We start from the raw sequence: 25,843 nt of genomic DNA, 5'->3' as shown, positions 1-25,843 counted from the left end.
GAAGAGGTAACTATAAATCATATTTTATGAAAGTTAATAACAACTTTTCTACAAATAACCTTTTTCTGAATCATTTCAAGCTTGTGCTTGCATTGATTCCTTTGATATGGAGGATTTCCAGTCCCATTTCTGCCCCGTTTGAACTACTTCTACTTAATCTCTTATGACTTTGTGAAATGAAAAAAAAAATGTTGTTCATGATAGCTACATCGTAATTGCAGATAAAGTAGTGTAACTCCTGGTATATAAAACAAATCGTACCCTCAGTTATGTTTACAATTTAAATCGCATTCCTATGTGCGCCGAATCCTTAGCTGTGGTTAATAATTTGAGGAGGCAATACACGGAGCAATGACTAATAGAAAAATAACCATATATATTAACTGGAAGTGCTGTATCCGGCCGGGGTGGTCGAGCGGTTCTAGGCGCTTCAGTTTGGAACCGCGTGACCGCTACGGTCGCAGGTTCGAATCCTGCCTTGGGCATGGATGAGTGTGATGTCCTTAGGTTAGTTAGGTTTAAGTAGTTCTAAGTTCTAGGGGACTGATGACCCCAGATGTTGAGTCCCATAGTGCTCAGAGCCATTTGAACCATTTGATACGCCAGTATGGCGATGACGAATACACGCGCCCAATGTGCGTTCACCGCGATATCGCCAAACACGGATGCGAATATCATAATGCTATAAACAGAACCTGCATTCATCCGAAAAAAATTACGTTTTGCCATTCGTGCACCCAGGTTCGTCGTTGAGTACACCATCGCAGGCGCTCCTGTCTGTGATGCAGCGTCAAGGGTAACCGCAGCCATGGTCTCCGAGCTGATAGTCGATGCTGCTGCAAACGTCGTCGAACTGTTCGTGCAGATGGTTGTTGTCTTGCAAACGTCCCCATCTGTTGACTCAGGGATCGAGACGTGGCAGCACGATCCGTTACAGCCATGTGGATAAGATGCCTGTCATCTCGACTGCTAGTGATACGAGGCCGTTGTGATCCAGCACGGCGTTCCGTATTACCCTCCTGAACCCACCGATTCCATATTCTACTAACAGTCATTGGATCTCGACCAACGCGAGCAGCAATGTCGCGATACGATAAACCGCAATCGGGATAGGCTACAATCCGTCATGTATAAAAAGAAACAACTGATTTTTCTTTACAATAATCGGGGTGACCATGGATAGGAGAAATTTTGTAAAATCTTTAAATTCAGACGAATGATTGTTAAAAGTTATCTTTATAAGAAAGGAGGATATAAGATAAACATCAACAAAAGCAAAACGAGGATAATGGAATGTAGTCGAATTAAATCGGGTGATGCTGCCGGAATTAGATTAGAAAATGAGACACTTAAAGTAGTAAAGGAGTTTTGCTATTTGGGGAGCAAAATAACTGATGATGGTCGAAGTAGAGAGGATATAAAATGTAGACTGGCAATGGCAAGGAAAGCCTTTCTGAAGAAGAGAAATTTGTTAACATCGAGTTTAGATTTAAATGTCAGGAAGTCGTTTCTGAAAGTATTTCTATGGAGTGTAGCCATGTATGGAAGTGAAACGTGGACGATAAATAGTTCAGACAAGAAGAGAATAGAAGGTTTCGAAATTTGGTGCTACAGAAGAATACTGAAGATAGATGGGTAGATTGCCGGCCGAAGTGGCCGTGCGGTTCTAGGCGCTGCAGTCTGGAAACGCGAGACCGCTACGGTAGCAGGTTCGAATCCTGCCTCGGGTATGGATGTGTGTGATGTCCTTAGGTTAGTTAGGTTTAACTAGTTCTAATTTCTATGGGACTAATGACCTCAGTAGTTGAGTCCCATAGTGCTCAGAACCATTTGAACCATTTTTTAGATGGGTAGATCACATAAGTAATGAGGAGGTATTGAATAGAATTGGGGAGAAGAGGAGTTTGTGGCACAATTTGACTAGAAGAAGGGATCGGTTGGTAGGGCATATTGTGAGGCATCAAGGGATCACCAATTTAGTATTGGAGGGCAGCGTGGAGGGTGAAAGTTGTAGAGGGAGACCAAGGGATGAGTACACTAAGCAGATTTAGAAGGATATAAGTTGCAGTAGGTACTGGGAGATGAAGAAGCTTGCACAGGATAGACTAGCATGGAGAGCTGCATGAAACCAGTCTCAGGACTGAAGACCACAACAACAACATTATTAAAAGATTTTTAAAAACATTTACATGGGACTTGATACAACAATAGTACAAAATGAGTTGTTACAAAGTACATACGGGCACGGCTGCTTTTACCTTATACTAGATCGCTCAGGCACCGCCATCGTTCCTCACGACCGGCCCAGCCAACTCCATACACCAGACAGCTAGCTACTACTTACTCCTACTGACACTGTTCTTACTGCAGCCAACACTGCGTTCTGGTCTGCGATTCTCTTATAGCTTACATATCGCAGTCAGCGGGTGAGCAATCCATCGAAGCTACATCTGCTCTAGTGCGCTAGCAATAAATTTCTTAGTCGTGGACCTCTTACAAGGTTGATTTTATTCAGGTTTCCAATACACTACATTAATCATATATTCTTGCCATTGCGCAGTATAAGCAAAATAGGTCAAATTTGGTTTTTTGGTGCCTCCTGCTGCTGGAAGTTTAGTGTCGGCCTGTGTCGCCAGTGCTACGCCTGCCTCCCTGAAGCCACGGACAGCTATTAGCGGACGCTGAGGAGCAGACAGTGGGAAGGGCGGGCCATTAACGAGGCAGGCCTGGCGGTGCGTTGTGGAGCGCCCGCAGCGTAACCCCAGGTGTTGCAAGTGGCAGCCGAGGCTCGCCTTTCACTCGCCGCCGGACGACCCGCGGGACCTCACAGCCGATTCTGCCAGCGCGCCTCGCCGGCCACAACACGGCGCTTGCGAAAGGCCGCCTCGGGCTGCCCGCCGACCACTTGATTCTGCTAGAACTGTGCACCGGTATCCGCCGAGCCATCGGCACCGAGAACTTACCGGGGCTGCTGTACTGAGATACCTATTTACACATTCACTTGCAACGTGCATCCCCAGTCTGTAATTTTTTTCCGTTTCCAGCTGACTTTCCATCACACGGATTCACATTTCATCGAATGATTTCGATTGGTCCCTAGTGGTTTCAACCTAAACACGAGAGAAAAGATTGCAGTCACGCTACACTCCAAAGGGGTGCAATCACATTCAATGGGGATGCAGCCCACAATGTCCTTAAAGAGGGGGTGAAACGTCCGCAGCCTCAAACTTTGTCTACGACGTCGTCCTGCTGCTCATAAATCCCGGACGACGCCCACACTTCTAATCTCCCCCTCCTTCCAACTTGCAGCTACTGTCCACAATGATCCAGGTCTTTTACGAAAAATTTTAGAGGAGAGAAATTTCAATAAACTTTCTATTTTACTTAGCTCGTCATGCTGAGCTGGCTCCAGTTCTTCTTGTCTAGGGGTCTAATTCTTGAAGCTGAAATTCTCACATTTTACGTCCTCGCGGTTAAATTTAAGTAAATAAATTTGAATATTGTTGCTGCAGAATTTTTGTTTTTACGTAAATACATTTTGTCACATTTTAGTATATCATACAGTCTTCTGATTTTTCACGTTAACAAAGCCGAAATTACATTGTTCGCACAGAAATACGTCCGATGGTATCAGAGGCATGCTTACCACTCCCACGCTCTGCGGAAATAACTTGATTCCGAAGGGTTTGCAATTTTTCTTAATGAACTTCTACTAGTTTCTGTTATATTATTACTTTCGATTATTATTTCATAAATAAATCCAGAAATAAACATAGTGACCAGTGCAGCATTGCGTCATTAATAATAGAAATTTTAAGTGTGCTAATAGCTCGTAATTTCAAATGTTTCTAAAAAAATAATTTTATCTGTACATTCAGAACTAGTACTTATCGATTATAACATCTAGACTAAAACATTTTATAAATTTTACCTTGAAATATAACTCAATGTAAATAAAATTATATGAAAGTTTTCAGAAAAGCTACTGATATAATATTGACCCGTCCAAAATTCGAAAAGTAATACTGGTTTCGACAATTACTGTTGAGGAAACGTAATGCTAGAGGACGATGTCCCATTACATCGTCTCACTCGGAGCCCGCAGCTCGTGGTCGTGCGGTAGCGTTCTTGCTTCCCACGCCCGGGTTCCCGGGCTCGATTCCCGCCGGGGTCAGGGATTTTCTCCGCCTCGTGATGGCTGGGTGTTGTGTGATGTCCTTAGGTTCGGTAGGTTTAAGTAGTTCTAAGTTCTAGGGGACTGATGACCATAGATGTTAAGTCCCATAGTGCTCAGGGCCATTTGAGCCATTTTTCTCACTCGGAACCGTGGTTTCGACCGCGAAATGTGCGGCGACCTAAATCAGCAAGGAAACGGGTGATTTTACTGGCTCACTTTATGCCACCTACTGATCGATTCTGAGCGGTGGCGTGTCTGAAATTCTTTTCCTCAGCCAACCATACTAAAACAGCGTGATTTCAAGGCAGAGGTGCCAAGAGAAAAGGAGAGATGTGGGTGAGGGCTGGTGCAACGACCTTTCCACCGTGTGGCACGTCCACGGTGGCGTTGGGCAGAATTGTGGTGAAATTTTGTGCCAAAGTGACATCACTAACCCACCTTTCATGTCACATGAACTTCTGTCCTCTGGCCTTTTTTCCGCACGTGTCAGCACCTTTCTGTCTGAAGCGTCATCGAACCAGAGGGTGACGACGCAGGGCGCTACGCCTTTGCACCATTACAGAGGAGCTTAATTTCAAGTTTTTAAGTTGCATTGGGAGACAATTGCGGTGTTTCGAAAAATTGGTGCTATAACCGCGTTGCACAGTGTGGTAACAGTTAGGGGAAGTTTGGTTAGTACGGGACAGCAGATTGTATCCATCAAGAGCTGTTTCCAAACACTAGCGCTAGCAGCAGCACTGTCGCGCCACTGCAGTGTGAACTAGGACTGTTCATATTTCTAAAACAATGGCTATCCGATATATCGGTATTAAAACAAAACGTCATATCGACCACGATATATCGAGAAACGTTATCGGCATATCTATATATATATTGACACAAAAATATCGACCTACTGGTAAAACAAATATCGGCTGCACGCAGTAAATATAAAGCAAGTTTTAGAGTTTTATATTTAAATAATGATTTATTACTAGATATTCTGTACATCAACAAGCTAGCAGCCTGTTTATCTCCCTTAGAGCAAGAACTGAAAGGAAATCATTGCACGTTCATGCTTAGCGATAACCACTTTGCTAACTATAGCCCGCATCTCGTGGTCGTGCGGTAGCGTTCTCGCTTCCCACGCCCGGGTTCCCGGGTTCGATTCCCGGCGGGGTCAGGGATTTTCTCTGCCTCGTGATGGCTAGGTGTTGTGTGCTGTCCGTAGGTTAGTTAGGTTTAAGCAGTCTGCTTTCCGCAGCGCTGCGGCGAGGACGTCTTGTTTACGTCCCGTCCGCGCGGTCGCGAGTGCCCGTCGTTGTTTACTACTGCGTTGTCGCTAGTTTAGAGTCCATCACTACCGACGCAACATGGCACATTCATACAGACAAACCACTATCAAGATCAGTTTTCAACCCGATCATGCACGACCGCGAGCTTTTGAAGTGGAACGTTTTCTACGTGACGACGTTAAAATTGAACCGCGAGACATAATTGGTATCCATCTCTCTATCACGAGCAGTGTTGTCTACGTCAAGCTAGTAAGTGACGAGGTGTGCAACAGAATCGTGCGCGCACATGCGAACGATCTTAAATTCAAACATTCTGATGGCCATATTGGGGCGGTCTCTATCGATCACGCGGGGCTTGGCCTCCGTACGATACGCGTCTTCGAACTCCCTTTCGAAGTACCACCGGACGTAGTCACCGCGGCTTTCCAGCCTTACGGCAGAGTGATCAGCCATATGGCCGAAAAATGGACCACCTTTACAACGTACCCCGTTCTTAACGGGGTGCGACAGATAAAAATTGAACTGACCAAACATGTTCCGTCATATCTTGTCATCGGCGGATGTAGGGCGATCATTATGTATGACGGTCAGCCACGCACTTGCTCTGGTTGTGGCCAAGAAGGGCACGTCCGGTCGGATTGTCTCCGACGACGGCTTACTCAAATCCCGACAGGTGAATCTATGACTCCTTCTACGGTGACGACACTTCCTCTCAATTACGCAGAAGTTACACGGGCAGCAACCCTTTCTGATGCTGCCCACGTTAGTCCAATAGCCGCCCCCGATAGCGAGACCGTGATGGCTTCTGCAGTGCAGGATCCTCTACAACGGCGCCCCCACCTGAAGATAATCACCGACCGACCTTGCAAGAAGGCGTGGATGCTAGGATGGACATTGACCCACGGGTTGTGCCGACAGCGGCTTTTCTTCCAGACACCGGAGCAGCTGAAGAAAATCACCCACATTCAGATACTGAAACACACGTCCGTAAACAGCGTTCCCCGCGAAAACACAAGAGACGGCGGCGTGCTCCATCGGACGATTGTTTGCAGCGATCGTCTGACATGGACTGTGGAAATTCCGACGACGGTACCGACGGTACAGAGGCCGCTGTAACATCAAACTCAACAGATCGCCGTGGTGATGACTCCAGCCCCTCCGACCCCACAGAACAACAGGATCACAAGCAGACAGCCGCTGCCGATTCCCAGCCAGCAGAGCCGATGGATTCAGCGCCGAGTGCCGCAGTAGCCACTAACAGTCACCAACAGCCGATGGTATTTCATGGCGACTGGGCGGACGACTGTGAGGAACACTCCTTGCCCATCGTGTCGGACGACACGGGGGGAACTTTACCCCACCAATGTTGATCCTTTCCCGCCATCATTTACAGTGACGAGACAGCCTTACAAGGGTATTGATGGCCAACACGGATGCTATGGATAGACCTCAAACTTATCGCGTTGCAACTATAAACATCAACACTATACGGACGCGCGCTAAGTTATCCTTGCTTCAGGATATGTTGAACTCTGCTTCCATCGACATAGCCCTTCTCCAGGAAGTGTACGTCGACGACTTCCCAGGCATGTACGGTTACGATGCTTGCGTCTCTCCAGCTTCCCCAACAGGCAGCGGTGTCGCTGTACTTCTTCGGGAAGGGATAGTGGCGGACGATATCCTGTTTCTGCCTGGGGCAAGAGGAATAGCACTCACAGTACTGGGTGTCCGCCTTATCAACATCTACGCACCTTCCGGGACGGACAAACGTCGCGAACATTCACGATTCTTTGCGGAAGACGTCGCCCCGCTCTTCCAAGGCCGCCACGACCATCTGGTGTTTGGAGGTGACTACAATTGCGTACTGGCGCCCAGAGACCAACTCCCACGACATAATCCGTGCCCGGAACTCGAGACGCTAATTCGAGAACTGCAGATGGTGGACACTTGGGAACATCTTCACGGCCATCGACCGGGATTCACGCACTTCACGAGTCACTCTTCCAGTCGTATCGATCGGATTTATGTCTCACGCTCTCTCGCCGCTGGAACACAGGATGCGGAACTGTGGCCTGCAGCATTCTCGGACCACACAGCTTACATTTGTGCAGTCACCCTGCGGCGGCAACAAGTGTGGAGAAGCCGCAGCCCGTGGAAATTAAACATCGCTCACCTGTCGTACCCGGATTGCCGCCAAGCCGTTGAGGATACGTGGTATTCGTGTGAAAATCGCCTCCGTGCATATCCCACAACGATCCGCTGGTGGTTGGACTGCGCCAAACCGGCACTGAGGCGAACGTTGATAACCTACGGTCGCGACCACGCTACTTGGCGAAGACATACACTCGACTTTTACTTCCGGGTCCTGCGCGACTGCGATGCTATGGCGCCGTCTCCGGAGCGACAAACGGCGGTCCACCGTGCTAAGGCTCAGATCCTCGCTCATATGCGACGCCTTCTAGAGGGGGTAGTCATCCGCTCGAGGACGCAGGATCGGATACCGAGCGAACGCCCGTCAATGTTCCACATCCTTCGTGAACGTAAACGACGCCAACGAGCGCTGATACGCTTCATCGACACGGAGGACGGTCGTCGCCTCACCACGCAACAAGACATAAACACAGCGTTCTACAATCATTATTCCCAACTCTATTCCGCTCAGACCCCTGATCTGACAGCACTGGAGGACGTCTCTCAGACGATTTACGGCACCGTCACCCCGGTAATGGAAGAGGCCTTGATGGACGAAATTACAGAAGAAGAAGTGATCGACGCCATTAGAAAAGGAGCTGTCAACAAGTCACCGGGTCCTGATGGCCTCCCCTTGGAATTTTACCGGACTTTTCAATATTTATTAGCCTCCCGATGGAAGGACATCTGTCGCGAACTACTATCCCCGGACGTGCCGCTCCCTGCGGCCCTTGTGGAAGGGATGATAATTCCTATTCACAAACCGTCCGGTGGCTCACGTCTGCAGGACTACCGCCCGTTGACGCTATTGAACTGCGACTTTACGATCTTTTCTCGACTGTCGGCGGCGCGGATACGCCAGACCTTACGAAATGTTATCTCACCCGATCAAACGTCATTAGGAGGCGACAATAATATTCAAACAGCACTCAGTGAATATCGTGACTTGATCTCACTGGCGAGGGCATGTCGTCTGAAGGGTGCACTGGCGGCAATCGATTTTAGTCAAGCTTTCGACCGAGTGGACCACGACTATTTGGAAGCGGTCCTCCAACATATGCGGTACCCACAGCCATTCGTCACTGTCGTCATGCGACTACTCCGTGGCGCGACATCCAAGGTGATCGTCAACGGCCGACCTTCGCAGCCCCTCACCATTTTTCGATCGATACGCCAAGGCTGCCCTCTGTCCACTTTACTTTACGCTGTGGCCATGGAACCTCTCCTCTGCGGCCTGCGCCAACGACTAACGGGTATGACGTTACGAGGCCACACTTTCCGATGTAAAGCGTACGCTGACGACCTGGTGATCGTCATCCGCAACGGTGACGACACCGCTAGCGCAATGAATTGGATAGAGAAATATGGCATGGCCACTGGTAGTCGTAACAACGTCGCAAAATCGGTGGCGATGAACATCGGGGCCGGATTGTCTGAGAACAGTGTCACCCCTTTCCAGCTCAGAGATAGTTTGAAATGTCTCGGCATTGATTTTACAGACGATATACGACGGACCGCTGCTCACAACTATCGACGGCTTTTACGAAATGTTCGGACTGGAATTGCCAACAACCGCCTACGAGCCCTGGACATCGTCCAAAGGACCCAGTATGTTAACACACATTTAGCGTCACGCATTCCGCACATCGCCCAGATATTACCTATACCGGTGATGTTAGCTCGCCGTATACTTGCGGCTTTTGGGTCCTTCGTGAATTCAGGAATGCTTTTCAAGATCAAATATGAGACTCTCACCCTTCCCCCGGATCGGGGAGGGCTTGGCCTTTATCACGTTCATGACAGAGCGGTCACCCTATTTGTGAGCACATTAGTCAAACTATGGCACCGCCGTCCGGACAGTTTGACCAGTTTGTTAATAGAAGAACTAGCACCGCCCTCACTGTTGCCGCCTGTGCCGATACACCACGTCCCCTCCTCGCTCTTCTACATCGGTGTCTTTTACCTCGAACTCAGTTACGTTCGGCTTGCCTTACCAGCGTCTCACCTAGCGACGGCAAAGGCGGTTTATAGGGTCCTGCAACGTGGACGACCCGATAACGTCGTGGAGAGGAAGCACCCGAACGTCAACTGGCGAGTAGTGTGGAGGACAATTCACCACGTAACACTGGACACTGACGTCACGGCGATGTGGTATATCACTGTCAACGGTAAGCAGGTGACCAAATCAAGGCTACATGCGATCCACATGGTCGACTCACCCACGTGCACGAGCTGCGGCGTTCAAGACAACGATGAACACCGTCTTAGCTGTGGCGAGTCTACGGCAGTGTGGCACTTAGTGAGGCAAATGTCAGCATACTTCCTTCGGGTAACGCCGAATCATATCGACCCCAAGACTATCCTATTCCCGGATGAGATGTATTTCCCACGCACTAAAACTAATGCTATGACGTGGCTTCGTGGACATGCAGTGCATTATTTGTTTCAAGACGGCACTAAGGACACTTTAGACTTTTGGAACTATTTGCAGGAACGACATTGCAAGATCCTCCGTAACCCAAAGTATCGACAATATTTTTCCAATTTTTTGTGGAGTGCGTTCCACGACCCTCCACGTAGCTGGAACATCACGGGTAAGAGAAGTTAAGATTACAAGACGATGATAGAACACTACACGGTACAACGTGGGATCTACTTTCATCATTACGAGAAGTCATACCTGGATGATACAGCAGATGGAGAGGTTCGTTGTGAACCCTCACACTCTGTAGCAGTATTTGCCCCATTTCCTCTTTTTGTCCCCAGTGCGAACAGGTCTTCGCAGTTTTTGTTTTTCCATCCAGTGCAAGATGTAGCACTGGTTAATGGTGGTAAGGATTCCACCCTTCAGTTTTGTTTCATGGTTTCCTTCGCCCCGCACTTTGCTCTCTTTCTTTATGCCTTTTTCTACAACTATTAGCATGGTTTTAGTTATGTGCGTCCCCAACTCGGCCCAACGAGTGCACTTACTAGTTTTCAGTTCCTTACTGTTACAAAAAAAAAAATACAAAAAAAATTAATAAAAAAAATTAAAATTAAAAAAATTAAAATTAAATAACTGAATAAATAAACTATAACAAAATCACAATAATAATAATAATAATAATAATAAAATGTAGTTCTAAGTTCTAGGGGACTGATGACCATAGCAGTTAAGTCCCATAGTGCTCAGAGCCATTTGAACCATTTTTTTGCTAAGGTGTCCGAGGGGTCCGTCGTTCGGTTTCGTCATATATCGGATTTGTCCGGAACACTTCATGGCGGCTTCCCTGTTTTTTCCATTTCTCCAAACACCAGCGACCTAGCAGTTGTAGTGTCAAAATTGCGTGGTGAAGTTAAACGTTGCAGTTTCTGTTGGTAGCACCGAGCGCCGATTACGTCAGCATTTCCCCTCACACGTCTCTGCCCACCGCAAAGCGCGTTGTTGTCATTTAGAGTTTTTTTTTCATCATTTTTAGCAACTATTTTTGAAGAATGCCGATGTGAAGAGATAGCACACTAGTTGCGTTAAAATTGTTTCTTAACGCTACTGATGGGCTATTTCTTCACATCTTGTTATTCCATTTACACCGCCACCCCCCCAGGGCAATCGTACTTCCTTGTGCCATCTATACTTGCTTTACACAGTCAAAGAGAGACTCGACACGATGAAAGCTCAAAAAGTAGTAAAATTCCTTCGCAGCGTAAAAGTAAAATTATGTTCTACTACAATTTCAAAAGAACAGCTCCAAATATTTATCAAGAAGTGAAAAAAAGTAATATAAAATAAAAATATAGGCACCCTATGTTGCCATTTCTATATCGACATATCGGTGAAAAAGACCGCCGATATACATCGATATTTATTAGAGAACATATCGAAATACTGATAAATAATCAACAGTCCTAGACGAACTATGGAGGAAGATGACCACCCACGCGACTTGAGTCAAAATAACAAATTATCTTTTCATAGTGGATTTATTGGTGCACGAACTTAACTTCGGAGATTTGTGTTTCGTTCGCAAATAAGTACTATTACATTTTTATTGTACCTTTCCACACAGCTGATAATATTCTCCAGTTTGTTGGATATGACAGTTTCTAGCCCAACTAATAACAATTAAAACGCTAAACTACACCATCGAAACGTCCGGTTGTATCGGACAAAACAATTTCGGGTTGTATCGGACAAAACATTAGCATGAAAACTTGATTTTTATATATATTTTTCTTCAAAGCCTGAGCTGGGAAATCAGATCATAAATGATGTGAGAATAATACGAAGGGCCGGCCGTGGTGACCTAGCGGTTCTATGTGCTTCATTCTGGAACCGCGCGACCGCTACGGTCGCAGGTTGGAATCCTGCCTCGGGCATGGATGTGTTCTTAGGTTAGTTAGGTTTAAGTAGTTCTAAGTTCTAGGGGACTGATGACCTCAGATGTTAAGTCCATAGTGCTCAGAGCGATTTGAACCAATAATACGAAGGGAGCAGTAGAAGTCAGATTTCTTGAAATGACAATCAGGGAAGCGAGTGAGAGACACTGAGGTCCAAGAAGAGCATTAGGTCACACACTTAAAGCTTTACGAAAAAAAAAGAGGTGGCCATACGGAAGCCGTGGTAGAAGTCAGACTTCTTGAAATGAAAATCACGGAAGTGCATGAGAAATACTGAGTTACATGAAATGCATCTAGTCATATGTTTATGAGAAAACAAAGATGCGGCCACGAAACCTGTTTTAAGAAACAACTTTTTCCCGAGAACATTCAGTGATGAACAGGAAACAGTACTGTATGATCATGTTAAAAATTTAGATGACCAGCTTATGCCTTTGAGTAGGGATGAGTTTTAAATTAACTGTACAAAATTGTATAGCAACTGCAAATAAAGGATCGGTTCAATAAGACGGAAATGAAAGCGTGTAAAGACATATAAAATGATTTTACGAACAGAAAGTTGAAAACACACGTTGTAGCTACCATCAGGTTGCATGCAGCAAAGGACAAGTTGACAGACTCTTTAACAAACTTACGGACAAGTTTAAGTTTATACACAAAGGTGACAAAAGTCATCGGATGCCTCTTAATATTCTGTCGGACCTCCTTTTCCCGGAATAGCGCAGCAACTCCAAGCGGCATGGACTCAACAAGTCGTTGGAAGTCCGCTGCAGAAATATTGAGTCATGCTGCCTCTACAGCCGGCCATAATTGCGGAAGTGTTGCCGGTGCAGGATTTTGTTGCACCAGCTGACCTCTCGATTATGCACCATAAATATTCGATGGGTTTCAGGAGATCTGGGTGGCCATATCGTTCTCTCGAATTGTCCACAATGTCCTTCAAACAAATTCCAAAAAAATGTGGCCTGATGATATAGCGCTTTGTCATTCACAAAAATTCCATCGTCCTTTGGGAACATGACGTCTATGAATGGCGACAAATGGTTTCCAAGTGGCCGAACTTCCAGGGGACGCATTCCATTCCATGTAAACACAACCCGCACCATTATGGAGCCGCAGTTAGCTTGCACAGTGCCTTGTTGACAACTTGGGTCCACGACTTCGTGGGATGTGCGTCACACTCGAACCCTATCATCAGCTCTTACCAGCTTTCCAACTCACCGTCTGACCAGGCCACGATACTCTACTCTTCTAGGGTGGAACCCAGCCCAGGAGAGACGCTGCAGGCGATGTCGTGATGTTAGCAAAGGCACTCGCTTCACTCGCCTGCTACCGTAGTCGTTTAACACCAAATTTCGCCGTAGTGTCCTAACGCATATATTCATCGTACGTCCCACATTGATTTCTGCGGTTATTTCTCGTAGCGTTGCTTGTCACTTAGCACTGACAACTCTATGCAAATGCCGCTGCTGTCGGTTGTTAAGTGAAGGCTCTCGGCCACTGCATTGGCCGTGGTGAGAGGTAATGCCTCAAATTTGGTATTCTCAGCACACTCTTGGCCCTAACGATTTCCGAAATGGAATGTCCCATGTCTCCAGCACCAACTACCATTTCGCGTTCAAAGTCTTTAAGTCCCGTCGTGCGGCCATAATCACCTTGGAGACCGTTTCGCATGAATCACCTGAGCACAAATGGCAGTTACGACAATGCGCTGCCCCTTTATCCCTTGTGTACGCGATACTGTATATGTGGATATCACTAGTCCATGACTTTTGTCACCTCACTGTAACTATTTGCAATACAATCAAAACTTTCTTCTAACAAAACTTACTTTTTTACCTGTTACAGTATCATGTACGATACAACCCTCCAAAAATTTAAACGGCCGAAATGGAAAGCATGAGAAAATATCAACAAACGTATACTCTTATGACATCGAGTTTTATAATTTTATTAAGTAACATATCACAGTATTATTCAGTGCGAAGAATGCTCCCACACAACCTTAAAATGTATCATAAGTTCGAAAAAGTTTACGTGTCCAATACTAACCAACCTTCTCCTACTGTAGATCCACCGTGTCAAAAGATTTTCACCTGGTTCCGAGCAACAAATTTTTGTTTCATTGTTCACTGAAACAGAGCGACACGAAAGCGTCAGAGTGTGATGTCTCTAGTTGAGGCATGGTGCAAGCTGTCGTCGTGACGGAGTGTTCCCTGCTTGTGTGTTACAGATCTTATGGACGGCGCTGTCCGTGGCGCTGGGTCTGGAGATTCGTGGCGAGATCATCCGGGGCGTTCCGTGCATCAAGCGCTTCCACCAGCTCTTCTGTCCCACAGCCGGCAACAGCTACCCCATGTGAGTAAGCAACCCGCTGTCTGTCCAGAAGCAACAGCCATCCCTAAAGACTGGCGACCGCCGCGTGGTCTGGGGCGCCTTGCCACGGTTAGCGCGGCTCCCCTCGTCGGAGGTTCGAGTCCTCCCTCGGGCATGAGTGTGTGTGTTGTCCCTAGCGTAAGTTAGTTTAACTTCAATTAAGCAGTGTGTAAGCCTAGGGACCGATGATCTCAGCAGTTTGGTTCTATAGAAACTTGCCACCACACAAAAAAGACTAATGACTACAAATAAGGAAACAATAAAGGAAAGTAATGAACTATACCTGGCCACGTACTGCCGAGTCAGATCTTTTTTTCTTTTTCTACTGTGAACGACAGGAAACAATTAGTTTCCAGATTTGTCCTTTTTGTTCATTCTAGTGATATGCAGGGGGTGATTGAGAAGTTCCCGTTCTAGTGCGTTGGTGCAGTGTGTATGCAACGAAGCGCGAGCCCGATACGAGTATACACTGAACAGCCAGAACATTATGACCACCTACCCAATAGGCGGTATTTGGTGTCGGCAGCTCGTGGTCTCGCGGTAGCAGCTCTCTTCCCGAGCACGGGAACCCGGGTTCGGTTCCGGGTGGGGTCAGGGATTTTTAGCTGCGTCGAGATGACTGGGTGTTTGTGTTGTCGTCATCATTTCATCATCATTTGTGAAAGTAGCGAGATTGGACTGAGCAAAGGTTGGGAATTTGTACGGGCGCCAAAAACCAAACATCATCATCATCATCATCCACCTTCGGTACGGATAACAGTGGCGACGTGTTGTGCGACGGAAGTAATGAGGCCTTGGTAGGTAGCTGGATGGCGTTCGCACCACATCTGCACACACAAGTCAACTAATTTCCATAAACTTCAGGGAGGTGGCGATGAACTCTGACGTCGCGTTCATTCACATTCCAGATGTTCGATCGAGTTCAGATCTGGCGACTTGTGGTCCAGCACATAAGCCGGAACTTATCACTGTGTTCCTCGAACCACTCCATCACACTCCTGGCCTTGTAACACTGCGCGTTATCTTGTTGAAAAATCCTACAGCCGTCGGGAAACATGATCGTCGTGAAGCGGTGTACGTGGTTTCAACCAGTATACGGTACTCTTAGGCCCTAATAATGGCTTTCACGAGCTCTACTGGACCCATGGATGCCCATGTGAATGTTACCCAGAGCACAGTGGAGCCGCTGCTGGCTTGTCTCCGTCCCACAGTACAAGGTGTCCCAGGAAGACGACCGGTTCACGCCCTCCCAACGGCATGATGAAGAAGGTATCGGGATTCATCAGACCATGCAACCTGTGCCAACGTACAGTGTCGATGGTCACGTGCCCATTTCAGTCATAGTTGCCGATGTCGTGGTGTTAACATTGGTTCATTCATGGATCTTCGGCTGAGGAGGTCCATCGTCAGGAGTGTTCAGCGCAAGGTTCAGACACACTTGAAATCTGCCCAACATTTAAGTCTGATGTTAGTTCGTCGCTTGTCCTGTTTTACCAGTCTGCACAGGCTACAACGTCTGGCATATGTAATGTGGGGTGGCCTCCCAACCCCACGACATCTGGACGTGGTTACACCTCGGTTTCGCCACGTACTGAAGTCACTCCCCACATACCACTCCTCGAACGCCCGACAAGCCGTGCAGTTTCCGGAATGCTCATGATGAGTCTCCGGGCCATTGCTGTCTGCTCTTGGTCAAACTCAGATAGATCGCTCACCTTTCCCATCCTACACTCGGACAGCAGAGTCACTGATACTACATGCACCGTGCATGTGTCTCATTAGCAGTCATTCGTCGCCAGGTGACGGTGCTATCGCCTGGACGGGTTTATACCGATAGTAGGTCGGTGGTCATAATGTCCTGGCTGACCAGTGTATACGCGCTGACCTGTAGGAAAGGTACTTGTGTGCATTCCTGTCTTTCTGAGATGCGGAAACTTGAACTATAGCGACGTTATTACCAAATGCATCCAAAGAGGACTAACGTGCTGCTATTCCTTCCTCGGCTGCCGAAGACAAACTTCGGTAGACATCCATCGGAGAATAAAGAATCTGTACGGGACAGCATGTCTGTCGAAAACAACCGTTGTGGAAACGACCAGGAAAACTGCGACAAGGGGTGCCGCTGCTTCATAATAACGCACGTCCCCACATCGCAAATATCTTAACACAGAAGTGGGAGGCAGTCGAGTACCCGTAAATAGTCCTGATCTCTCCCCAAATGGTTATCACCCCTTCGGTCCCTCAAAAAAGGTCTTGAAAGGTCGACGAATCTTGTCGGACGGGGATATGCAGCAAGCAGTTACGCACTTCTTCGCGCAGCAGAACACGTTGTTTTACCACACAGGTATGTTCAGCCTCTTGTGTCGGTGAGATGATTGTATCAATGTTCAAGGCGATATTGCCTGATTGGCATACCGATTTTGGTCTGTATGGCCATCGAAAGGGAAGTTTTTAATCGGTCCTTACAATAAATCCAATTAGAGAGAGAGCAACAGAAGAGATGGTAAATATATTTTCCAATGAAATATGAAGTAATTCTCAGAAAATAGACTCTCCCTAAATTTTAAAAGAAAAAAAACACAATACTGTTTATTCAGTTCTGTACAGTCAGTAAATATGATAGAATGCTTCAAATATTTGGGTGAAAATACTGATGCAATCTTGAACTGGAAGAAACATGTTACTGAGCTTCTCGACCAGTTGAGTTCAGCTGCTTTTGCTCTTGGTATAATTTGCTAATCCTGGAAACAAACGAATCAACCTCCTGACATATTTTGCATATTTCCAGTCAATAACGTCTTATGGAATAATTTTCTGGGGTAACTCAGCACTTAAAAAGGAAATATTAACTCCACAGCAGAGAGCACTTAGAATAATACGTAGTATTCATCCACGGACGTCATGTAGCTACCTCTTAAAGGAGCTAGACATTTCAGCAGCGCCGTCACAATACATACATTCGCTAATTAAATTCGTCATAAATAATCCATGACAATTTGAGAACACCAGTGATGTCCATGCGTACAACAATAGAGAGAAAAATGACCTTCATTACCCATTATTAAATCTATCAGAGGCTGAGAAAAGGGGTTCAGTGTGCAACAGCAAATACTTTTGATCATTTTCCCAATAACACAAAACGTCTGACAGGTAGCAAACCAAGTCTTAAATCTAACTTTGGATAACTCCTTTATTGCATCGACGAACTGGTCGCCAGAAAAAAAAAGAAAACCTTGTATTTAACTGTTGTTGCATGAGTAGGATTAAAACAATAATGTTTTCATTAATGTTATTATTTCGATAAAGTCCGCCCCGATAGCTGAGTGGTCAGCATGCAGTACTTCAGCAAAAGACGATACCAGGTGTATATATCTATGAGTTACGTAATCTTATAGCACCCACAATGTCCACCCCGATAGCTGAGTGGTCAGCGTGACGGATTCACGTCCTACGGGCCCACGTTCGATTCCCGGCTGGGTTGGAGATTTTCTCCGCTCATGGACTGGGTGTTGTGTTGTCTTCATCATCATTTCATCCCCTTCCGGCGCGCAGGTCTCCCAATGTGGCGTCGAACGTAATAAGACCTGCACCAAGGCGGCCGGACGCCAAACGCTCATTTCCATTTCGATAACAGAATCGTCCAAATGATCTACGGTGCATGTGATTAATTAACTAATTAACTGACTAACTAACAATAATCTCTTCACTTCTTCGCTGAGATTCCTCTTCGTTTCCTCTGTCTAGATAATCTTGATTCTTGTATTTTGTATGTCCTGGCACCCCCTGAATTTGACAACCTTCGTTAAAAACACCTCTTCATCCCAGATTTCTTTCTGATAGTTATCAACTTGCTCATAATTCTTTCTTATTTCGTCACTTCATTTTGTGGCCGCCTTTATTTTGGTGATTATTTGAAGATGAAGTCAGTGAAGTCAAATTGTTACGAGAGCAAGACATTTTCTTTTCCCCCTTGCGGCTTCTCCCGTTACTGTCAGCAGCTCCACATCGCAGACGGCCGTTTGAAAACACTTTTCGTCAGTTTACAGAGGATTTAGCATTAACAAGCTGTTGGGATTTAAAATTAACTTCCTATTCAGTCCCGAATCTAGAAAGCGCCGACTTTGAGCATGCTTGCAGGGCGTCCCTGGTTAATTATGGGGCCGAGGAATGTTGACAGGCCCGCCGAGCTAACCGCGCGGTCTAACCCGCTGCTTCCCGAGCGGGAAGGCGTGCCGGTCCCCGGCACGAATCCTGACGGCGGATTAGTGTCGAGGTCCGGTGTGCCAGCCAGCCTGTGGATGGTTTTTTAGGCGGTTTTCCACCTGCGTCGGCGAATGCGGGCTGGCTCCCCTTATTCCGCCTCCGTTCCACTATGTCGGCGATTGCTGCAGAAGCATTGTCTCCACATACTTGTACACCACACAAGCATTTGGGGTACACTCGTCTGGTATGAGACGTTCCCGGGGGGGGGGGGGGGGGGGGGGGAGGGATGGGTCTGAACAGCACAATAACCCTGGGTTCGATGTGGGGCGGTGGTGGGGTGGGTGGACTGCTGTAGCCTGTTGTGGGCTTGTGAACCACTGAGGGGTACGGCTGTGGCGCGACGAAGTCTCTCCGTCGTTTCTACGTCCCTGATTCAATACGCAAGACACACACAAGGTGGATAGAGGACATAATTCGAATTGAAAGTAAAAATTAATAGAGAGATATGTTTTAATGACAGCAAATCACAGACATGAGCCGAGTGCAGCCTTCACTGACGTTCTAGCCATATAAAGAAAGGCGGGGTATATTGATGGAGACATTAACCTAAAGCTAATAGTAATGACGTAACCAACACTGGTACTGTGCGAGGCAGAGGGTTCACTGAATGATGTGACAAAGGGGATGATTGCAGTTATTTTTTGCATTGAGTTTCGGCCGAAGCGCGATGTAGTCGTGCACGCCGGGTAAATAAGGTAACGTCTGCATGCAGACGATATTACAGTGTCGCCGGCCGGTGTGGCCGAGCGCTTCTAGGTGCTTCAGTCTGGAACCGTGCGACCGCTGCGGTCGCAGATTCGAATCCTGCCTCGGGCATGGATGTGTGTGCTGTCCTTAGGTTAGTTAGGTTTAAGTAGTTCTAAGTTCTAGGGGACTGATGACCTCAGATGTTAAGTCTCATAGTGGTCAGAGCCATCTGAACCATTACAGTGTCCTCTCCAAAGTAATGAAATGGCAAATGGTGGCCAGCTGCAAGGCGGCAAATGCCTTCAGCAAAGCGCTTCGATCTCGGCCGTCCGCTGCCAAGAACAACTCGTGAAACAGTCGCGAAAGTGAGTGAAGTGATCCACAAGAACAAAAGGCAGACAATCCATATTTCTGAAATTGTTAGACTTTCATACAGGACACGGCACTTCAATCTAGCTGGTGAATTGAACATGAGACGAATTGCAGTGACGTTCGTTCTTCGTCTTTTGAATTCTGACCAAAGAGACCATTAGGTTCGGGTGTGCACCGAACTGCAAACAACATTTCGGGATTTGGTTAGACATAACAGGGAAGTTCTACTGCGATAATTTGGGGAAACTGGTGGAAAGGAAGATGTTAAATGGCCTGTGATACGAGATAACAGGCTGGTTGCTGCATCGCGACAATGCACCTGCACACACCTCACTCATTGCGAGCAAATGCTGGCAGTAAAACATAACTAGTCCACGCCTACCCTACTAGTTCCTTACGATTTCTTGCTCCGCCAAAAAATAAAACTGAAGCTGAGTGGGCGGCGTTATGACTACATAGAAGAGATTAAAGTGGAATCGCAGCTAATTTTGAATACGATTCAGCCGGCAGACTTCCAGCACTACTTCCAACGATAGAAGCGTTGCATACAACTGCGAGTGGGCTGTTTTGAAGGTAAGTTTTTTGATTCTCGGAAATTGTGGGTAGCACATCGTATGTACTAAAATCGTGAGGAAGATAAGCGCAGAAGTAAGCGTTAAATCTAAGAAAAGCGGCATTTTCATCATGGGTGGAGAGCGCAGAGAAAGCGGGATGAAGGAGTGAAGAGTTAGTAAGCGTGAAAACTGAGCACGCGGCGGATTAGCAAGTTTATAAGCGAGGACGTCAGCCAATTCGCTTTCCTGCGAGAAGCGCCGCAGCGAGCGCTTCGCCGTGATGTGGCGTCACGCCTATTTGCCTGCGGCATTTCCGGTCGCTCCTGGGCGGCTGAAGAAGACTCGCCAATCTTCCGGCACGTAAACCGAGAGAGCTATCGTAACCCATTTTACTGCACTGGACAGATATTCGCAGCTAACAGTACTGGACGGCGAACGTGCAACTGAAACGAAAGGAATCTTGAGTGTGTACCCAAACAAGCATAACAGGACGTCCAATTAATTTCTTCAGTGTACCGAAGGTATCCGAAAGAGACCGTACTGATTTTTTGGTGGACGGAGGGGGGGGGGGGGGGGAGGGGCAGAGTTTCTGTAGTAGCGTGTTCTACCGCTACGAGCGCATAGAACTATTGTTCCCCAGAGAGCCTATACACAAAGAGAGAGAGTGGACAGCGTTACATTCATTGTATGAAAATATACTGGAATTGTACTACTAGGAGTGTGTATTATTGATCCAGTAAGCATCCAATCGTTCGAAAAATGTATCCCACTGTACACTACTGGCCATTAAAACTGCTACACCAAGAAGAAATGCAGATGATAAACGGGTGGTATTCATTGGACAAATATATTATACTAGAACTGACATGTGATTACATTTTCACGCAATCTGGGTGCATAGATCCTGAGAAATCAGTACCCAGAACAACCACCACTGGCCGTAATAACGGCCTTCATACGCCTGGGCATTGAATCAAACAGAGCTTGGATGGCGTGTACACGTACAGCTGCCCATGCAACTTCAACACGATACCGCAGTTCATCAAGAGTAGTGACTGGCGTATTGTGACGAGCCAGTTGCTCGGCCACCATTGACCAGACGTTTTCAATTGGAGAGAGATCTGGAGAATGTGCTGGCCAGGGCAGCAGTCGAACATTTTCTGTATCCAGAAAGACCCGTACAGAATACACGCTTCCAATGTGAGTTCAACGCGATGTCGCCAAACACGGATGCGACCATCATGATGCTGTAATCAGAACCTGGATTCATCCGAAAAAATGACGTTTTGCCATTCGTGCACCCAGGTTCGTCGTTCAGTACACCGTCGCAGGCGCTCCTGTCTGTGATGCAGAGTCAAGGGTAACCGCAGCCACGGTCTCCGAGATGATAGTCCATGATGCTGCACACGTCGTCGAACTGTTCGTGCCGATGGTTGTTGTCTTGCAAACGTCCCCAACTGTTGACTCAGGAATCGAGACGTGGCTGCACGATCCGTTACAGCCATGCGGATAAGATGCCTGTCATCTAGACTGCTAGTGATACGAGGCCGTTGGGACCCAGCGCGGCGTTCCGTGGTAGCCCCCTGAACTCACTGATTCCATATTCTGCTAATAGTCATTGGATCTCGACCAACGCGAGCAGCAATGTCGCGATACGATAAACCGCAATCGCGTTAGGCTACAATCCGACCTTTATCAAAGTCGGAAACGTGATGGAACGCATTTCTCCTCCTTACACGAGGCATCACAACAACTTTTCACCAGGCAACGCCGGTCAACTGCTGTTTGTGTATGAGAAATCGATTGGAAACTTTCCTCATGTCAGCACGTTGTAGATGTCTTCACCGGCGCCACCCTTGTGTGGATGCTCTGAAAAGCTAATCATTTGCTTATCACAGCATCTTCTTCCTGTAGGTTAAATTTCGCGTCTGTAGCACGTCACCTTCGTGGTGTAGCAATTTTAATGGCCAGTAGTGTAGATAGCTCAACAACGACGGTGTCCTGTCCGGAATACAGAAGTTGCCAAAACGTTGGGAAGCTGTCGTAATCAAGAATAGAGATTATATTGAAGACCTCGAAAGATACTTTGTAAAATAAATTACTTTCTTCAGTAATCGTACAGTACACAGAACTTTTGAAATGACCCGCGTAGGTAGCGACCCGTATGGTGGTGCCGCGGTCAGACTTTTAGTGGAAAGCGCTGGCCGCCTCACGTTGGCAGCACTCGTCCGAGCTCGGCAGACGCCCAGATGCGGTAACGAGCCCCCTGACCACTTTCTCGGTAGCGCGCCAGCAGTTCAGGGCCCGGCTGAAAGGCCAACCAGCGCGTACGCTATCAAGAGCCTCGCCGGGCGTCTCTCGAGGCTCCGCGTCGATGTGCTTCCGAAGGAGGCTTTCTTCTTTTTTTATTCAGCTTTGCACAGGCGCTGCATATCATCAACAGCGAAAATAAGACGCACGCACCAAAGCACAACACGTACTGTGTTTGTGCCAACTGACGATCTATGTCTACAACTAAATCTACATGTTTACTCTGCAATTCACACTCAAGTGCCTGGCAGAGGGTTCATCGAACCATTTTCATACTACTTCTCAACCATTCCCGGGGTTCACTCAGCCTCGTGATGCCAACTGAGGGGCTATTCGACCGAATAGTAGCGGCTCCGGTCAAAGAAAACCATCAGAACGACCGGGAGAGCGGTGTGCTGACCACACGCCACTCCTATCCGCATCGTCATTGAGGATGACACGGCGGTCGGATGGTCCCGATGGGCCACTTGTGGCCTGAAGACGGAGTGCTTTCTCTATCATTCTACTCTCGAATGGCGCGTGGGAAAAAGTAATACCTAAATCTTTCCGTTCGAGCTCTTATTTTTATTGTGATGATCATTTCTTCCTACGTAGGTGGGTGTCAGCAAAATATTTACGCATTCGGAAGACTGTGTGTGTGTGTTTGTGTGTATGTGTATGTGTGTGTGTGTGTGTGTGTGTGTGTGTGTGTGTGTGTGACATCTTATGGGACTGAACTGCTAAGGTCATCAGTCCCTAAGCTTACACACTTCTTAACCTAAATTATCCTAAGGACAAACACACACACACACCCATGCCCGAGGGAGGACTCGAACCTCCGCTGGGACCTGCCTCACAGTCCATGACTGCAGCGCCTTAGACCGTTCGGCTAATCCCGCGCGGCATCACTCGGAAGAGAAAGTTGGTGATTGAAATTTCGTAAATAGATCTCGCCGCAAAGAAAACCGCCTTTGTTTCAGTGACCGCCACCCCAACTCGCGCATCATATCAGTGACACTCTCGCCCCTATTGTGCGATAACACGAAGCGAGCCGCCCTTCTTTGCACTTTTTTGATGCCCTCCGTCAATCCTACAAGGTAAGGATCCCATACCGCGCAGCAATATTCCAGCAGAGGACCAACAAGTGTAATGTAGGCTGTCTCTTTAGTGGGTTTGTCGCCTCTTCTAAGTGTTCTGCCAACAAAGCGCAGTCTTTGTTTCGCCTTCCCCACAATATTATCTATGTGGTCTTTCCAATTTAAGTTGCTCGTAATTGTAATTCCTAGGTATTTAGTCTAATTGACAGCCCTTACATTTGTGCGATTTATCGTGTACCCAAAATTTATCCGATTTCTTTTAGTACCCATGTGGAGGACTTCCCACTTTTTTTTGTTTAGTGCCAATTGCCACTTTTCGCACCATACGGAAATTCTCTCTAGATCATTTTGTAATTGGAATTGATCGTCTGATGATTTTACTAGCCGGTAAATTACAGCGTCATCTACAAACGATCTAAGGGGGCTGCGCAGATTATCACCTAGATCATTTATATAAATCAGGAACAGCAGAAGGCCTGTGACACTACCTTGCGGAACGCCAGATATCACTTCTGTTCTACTCGATGATTTACCGTCTATTTGTGAAATGATGTCCGAGACAAAGGACAGCACACTGGAAATTTATTGAAGGCTGTAGATAAAGAGGCCAGCCGGAGTGACAGAGCGGTTCTAGGCGCTACAGTCTAGAATCGCTCTGCTGCTGCAGTCCCAGGTTAGAATCCTGCCTCGGGCATGGATATGTGTGATGCCCTTAGGTTAGTTAGGTTTAAGTAGTTCTAAGTTCTAGGGGACTGATGACCTCAGAAGTTAAGTCTCATAGTCCTCAGAGCCATTTGAGCCATTTGAACCTGTAGATAAAGAGATATCCTGTGGAACTCCGTTTCGAAAAGTTATGTAAACAAAAATTTGAGACGCGATCCACTAAAAGAACTGGACGCCAAATATTGACATCACTTGGCGGGAACCAAATTGAATAGGATTGTTTGGGGGACCAAACTGCGAGGTAATCGGTCTCATAGGATTTGGGAAGGACGTGGAAGGAAGTCGACCGTGCCCTTTCAAAGGAACCATCCCGGCATTTGCCTGGGGCGATTTAGGGAAATCACGGAAAACTTAAATCAGGTTGGCCGGGCGAGGGAACGGGAACCAAAAATTTGATCAAGAGTCACTGCTCAATTTACTGTAAGAAATACGAAATGTTTCATCTTGAATAATGCACAATATCGCCACACAAATCACTCCTACGTAATGTGGTAACTTTTTTACATCAATTAATTTTTGGACGAATAACGTACCATTAGTTTTCCTACAGGGTGAAGCACAGAATGACATTGAAAAAACTGATATGGTTGTGCCTGGTGCACCACATTCTACTGCAGAAAGAAGGAGGACGAAGCACATAGACAATAGGGAATGAGAATCGTATCAACCTATAAAAAGCGCAAGTGAACAAATAATAAACATAAACAATTAATACTGTTTTGGCGACGTGGCCACACAAAAGTTGGAAAATCCCAGATCTAAAAGTTGGCACGTTTGGAGACCCTCAGAACACTATTACACGTGGAAATGAAAGACATAGTGGAAACTAACATAAAAGTGAAAACGTGACTTCCGGTAGAATTAATTCAGGAGGCTATGACGTATCTGAAATTGTGGAGAGAGAAGTATCAAAGTAAATTTTTATAAGCAAAGAATATCTTTAGAAAATAAAATAACGCAATGAAAGCAACTAACTTCCGCAAAATCATGAATAGCTTCCTTTAAATTCTTCGCAGCTTCAGGAATTTAACTACTTTGTTTTGAAGAGCGACAGAAATCAAACAGGTACATGGCTCGCCGGTTGCCTGGTAACGAAGAGCTGCCAACTTTATATCTACAGAAATTGCATTAAGCGTAATAGTATCTTGTCTAGAGATAGCGGATTTCAGTATCCCAAGCAGAAAGCAAAATCTTGCTGTGAGATTCTAGTGAAATTTGGAAAAAAAAAGAAAAAAAAAAGAAAAAAGTAGCTATCACCTTTTATATCTCGCAGTATAGAACTCTTATTTAATTACTTTTTTATGTGTAGTGGCCTTTGTACTTTCCTTTTCTTTCGCTTTTTGAGCACAACAAACGCAGCACAAACTGCCGAAAGAAGGGGATACACAGCGTACAGCTTGAACAGTCAGCATAACATACGGAGATGTTTCTACTAATTTTTGGGCATGCGCTTTCGTTCTCATG

The 25,843-nt window shown here is 46.6% G+C and overlaps 1 protein-coding gene across 1 annotated transcript in view; it reads left to right on the top strand.

The window, feature by feature from the left end:
• LOC126161498 (protein spaetzle 3) overlaps nucleotides 1–25,843 on the top strand; it is a 222,742-nt gene that overhangs the window by 162,469 nt on the left and 34,430 nt on the right. The window contains exon 2 of the mRNA XM_049917397.1: nucleotides 14,252–14,376. Within this exon, the coding sequence (XP_049773354.1) occupies nucleotides 14,252–14,376 (125 nt within the window). The remainder of the gene's footprint in view (nucleotides 1–14,251; nucleotides 14,377–25,843) is intronic.

The sequence above is a fragment of the Schistocerca cancellata genome, chromosome 2, assembly GCF_023864275.1.
Source record: "Schistocerca cancellata isolate TAMUIC-IGC-003103 chromosome 2, iqSchCanc2.1, whole genome shotgun sequence".
Lineage (NCBI taxonomy): Eukaryota > Metazoa > Arthropoda > Insecta > Orthoptera > Acrididae > Schistocerca > Schistocerca cancellata.
This window is presented reverse-complemented; position numbering and strand designations above follow the sequence as displayed.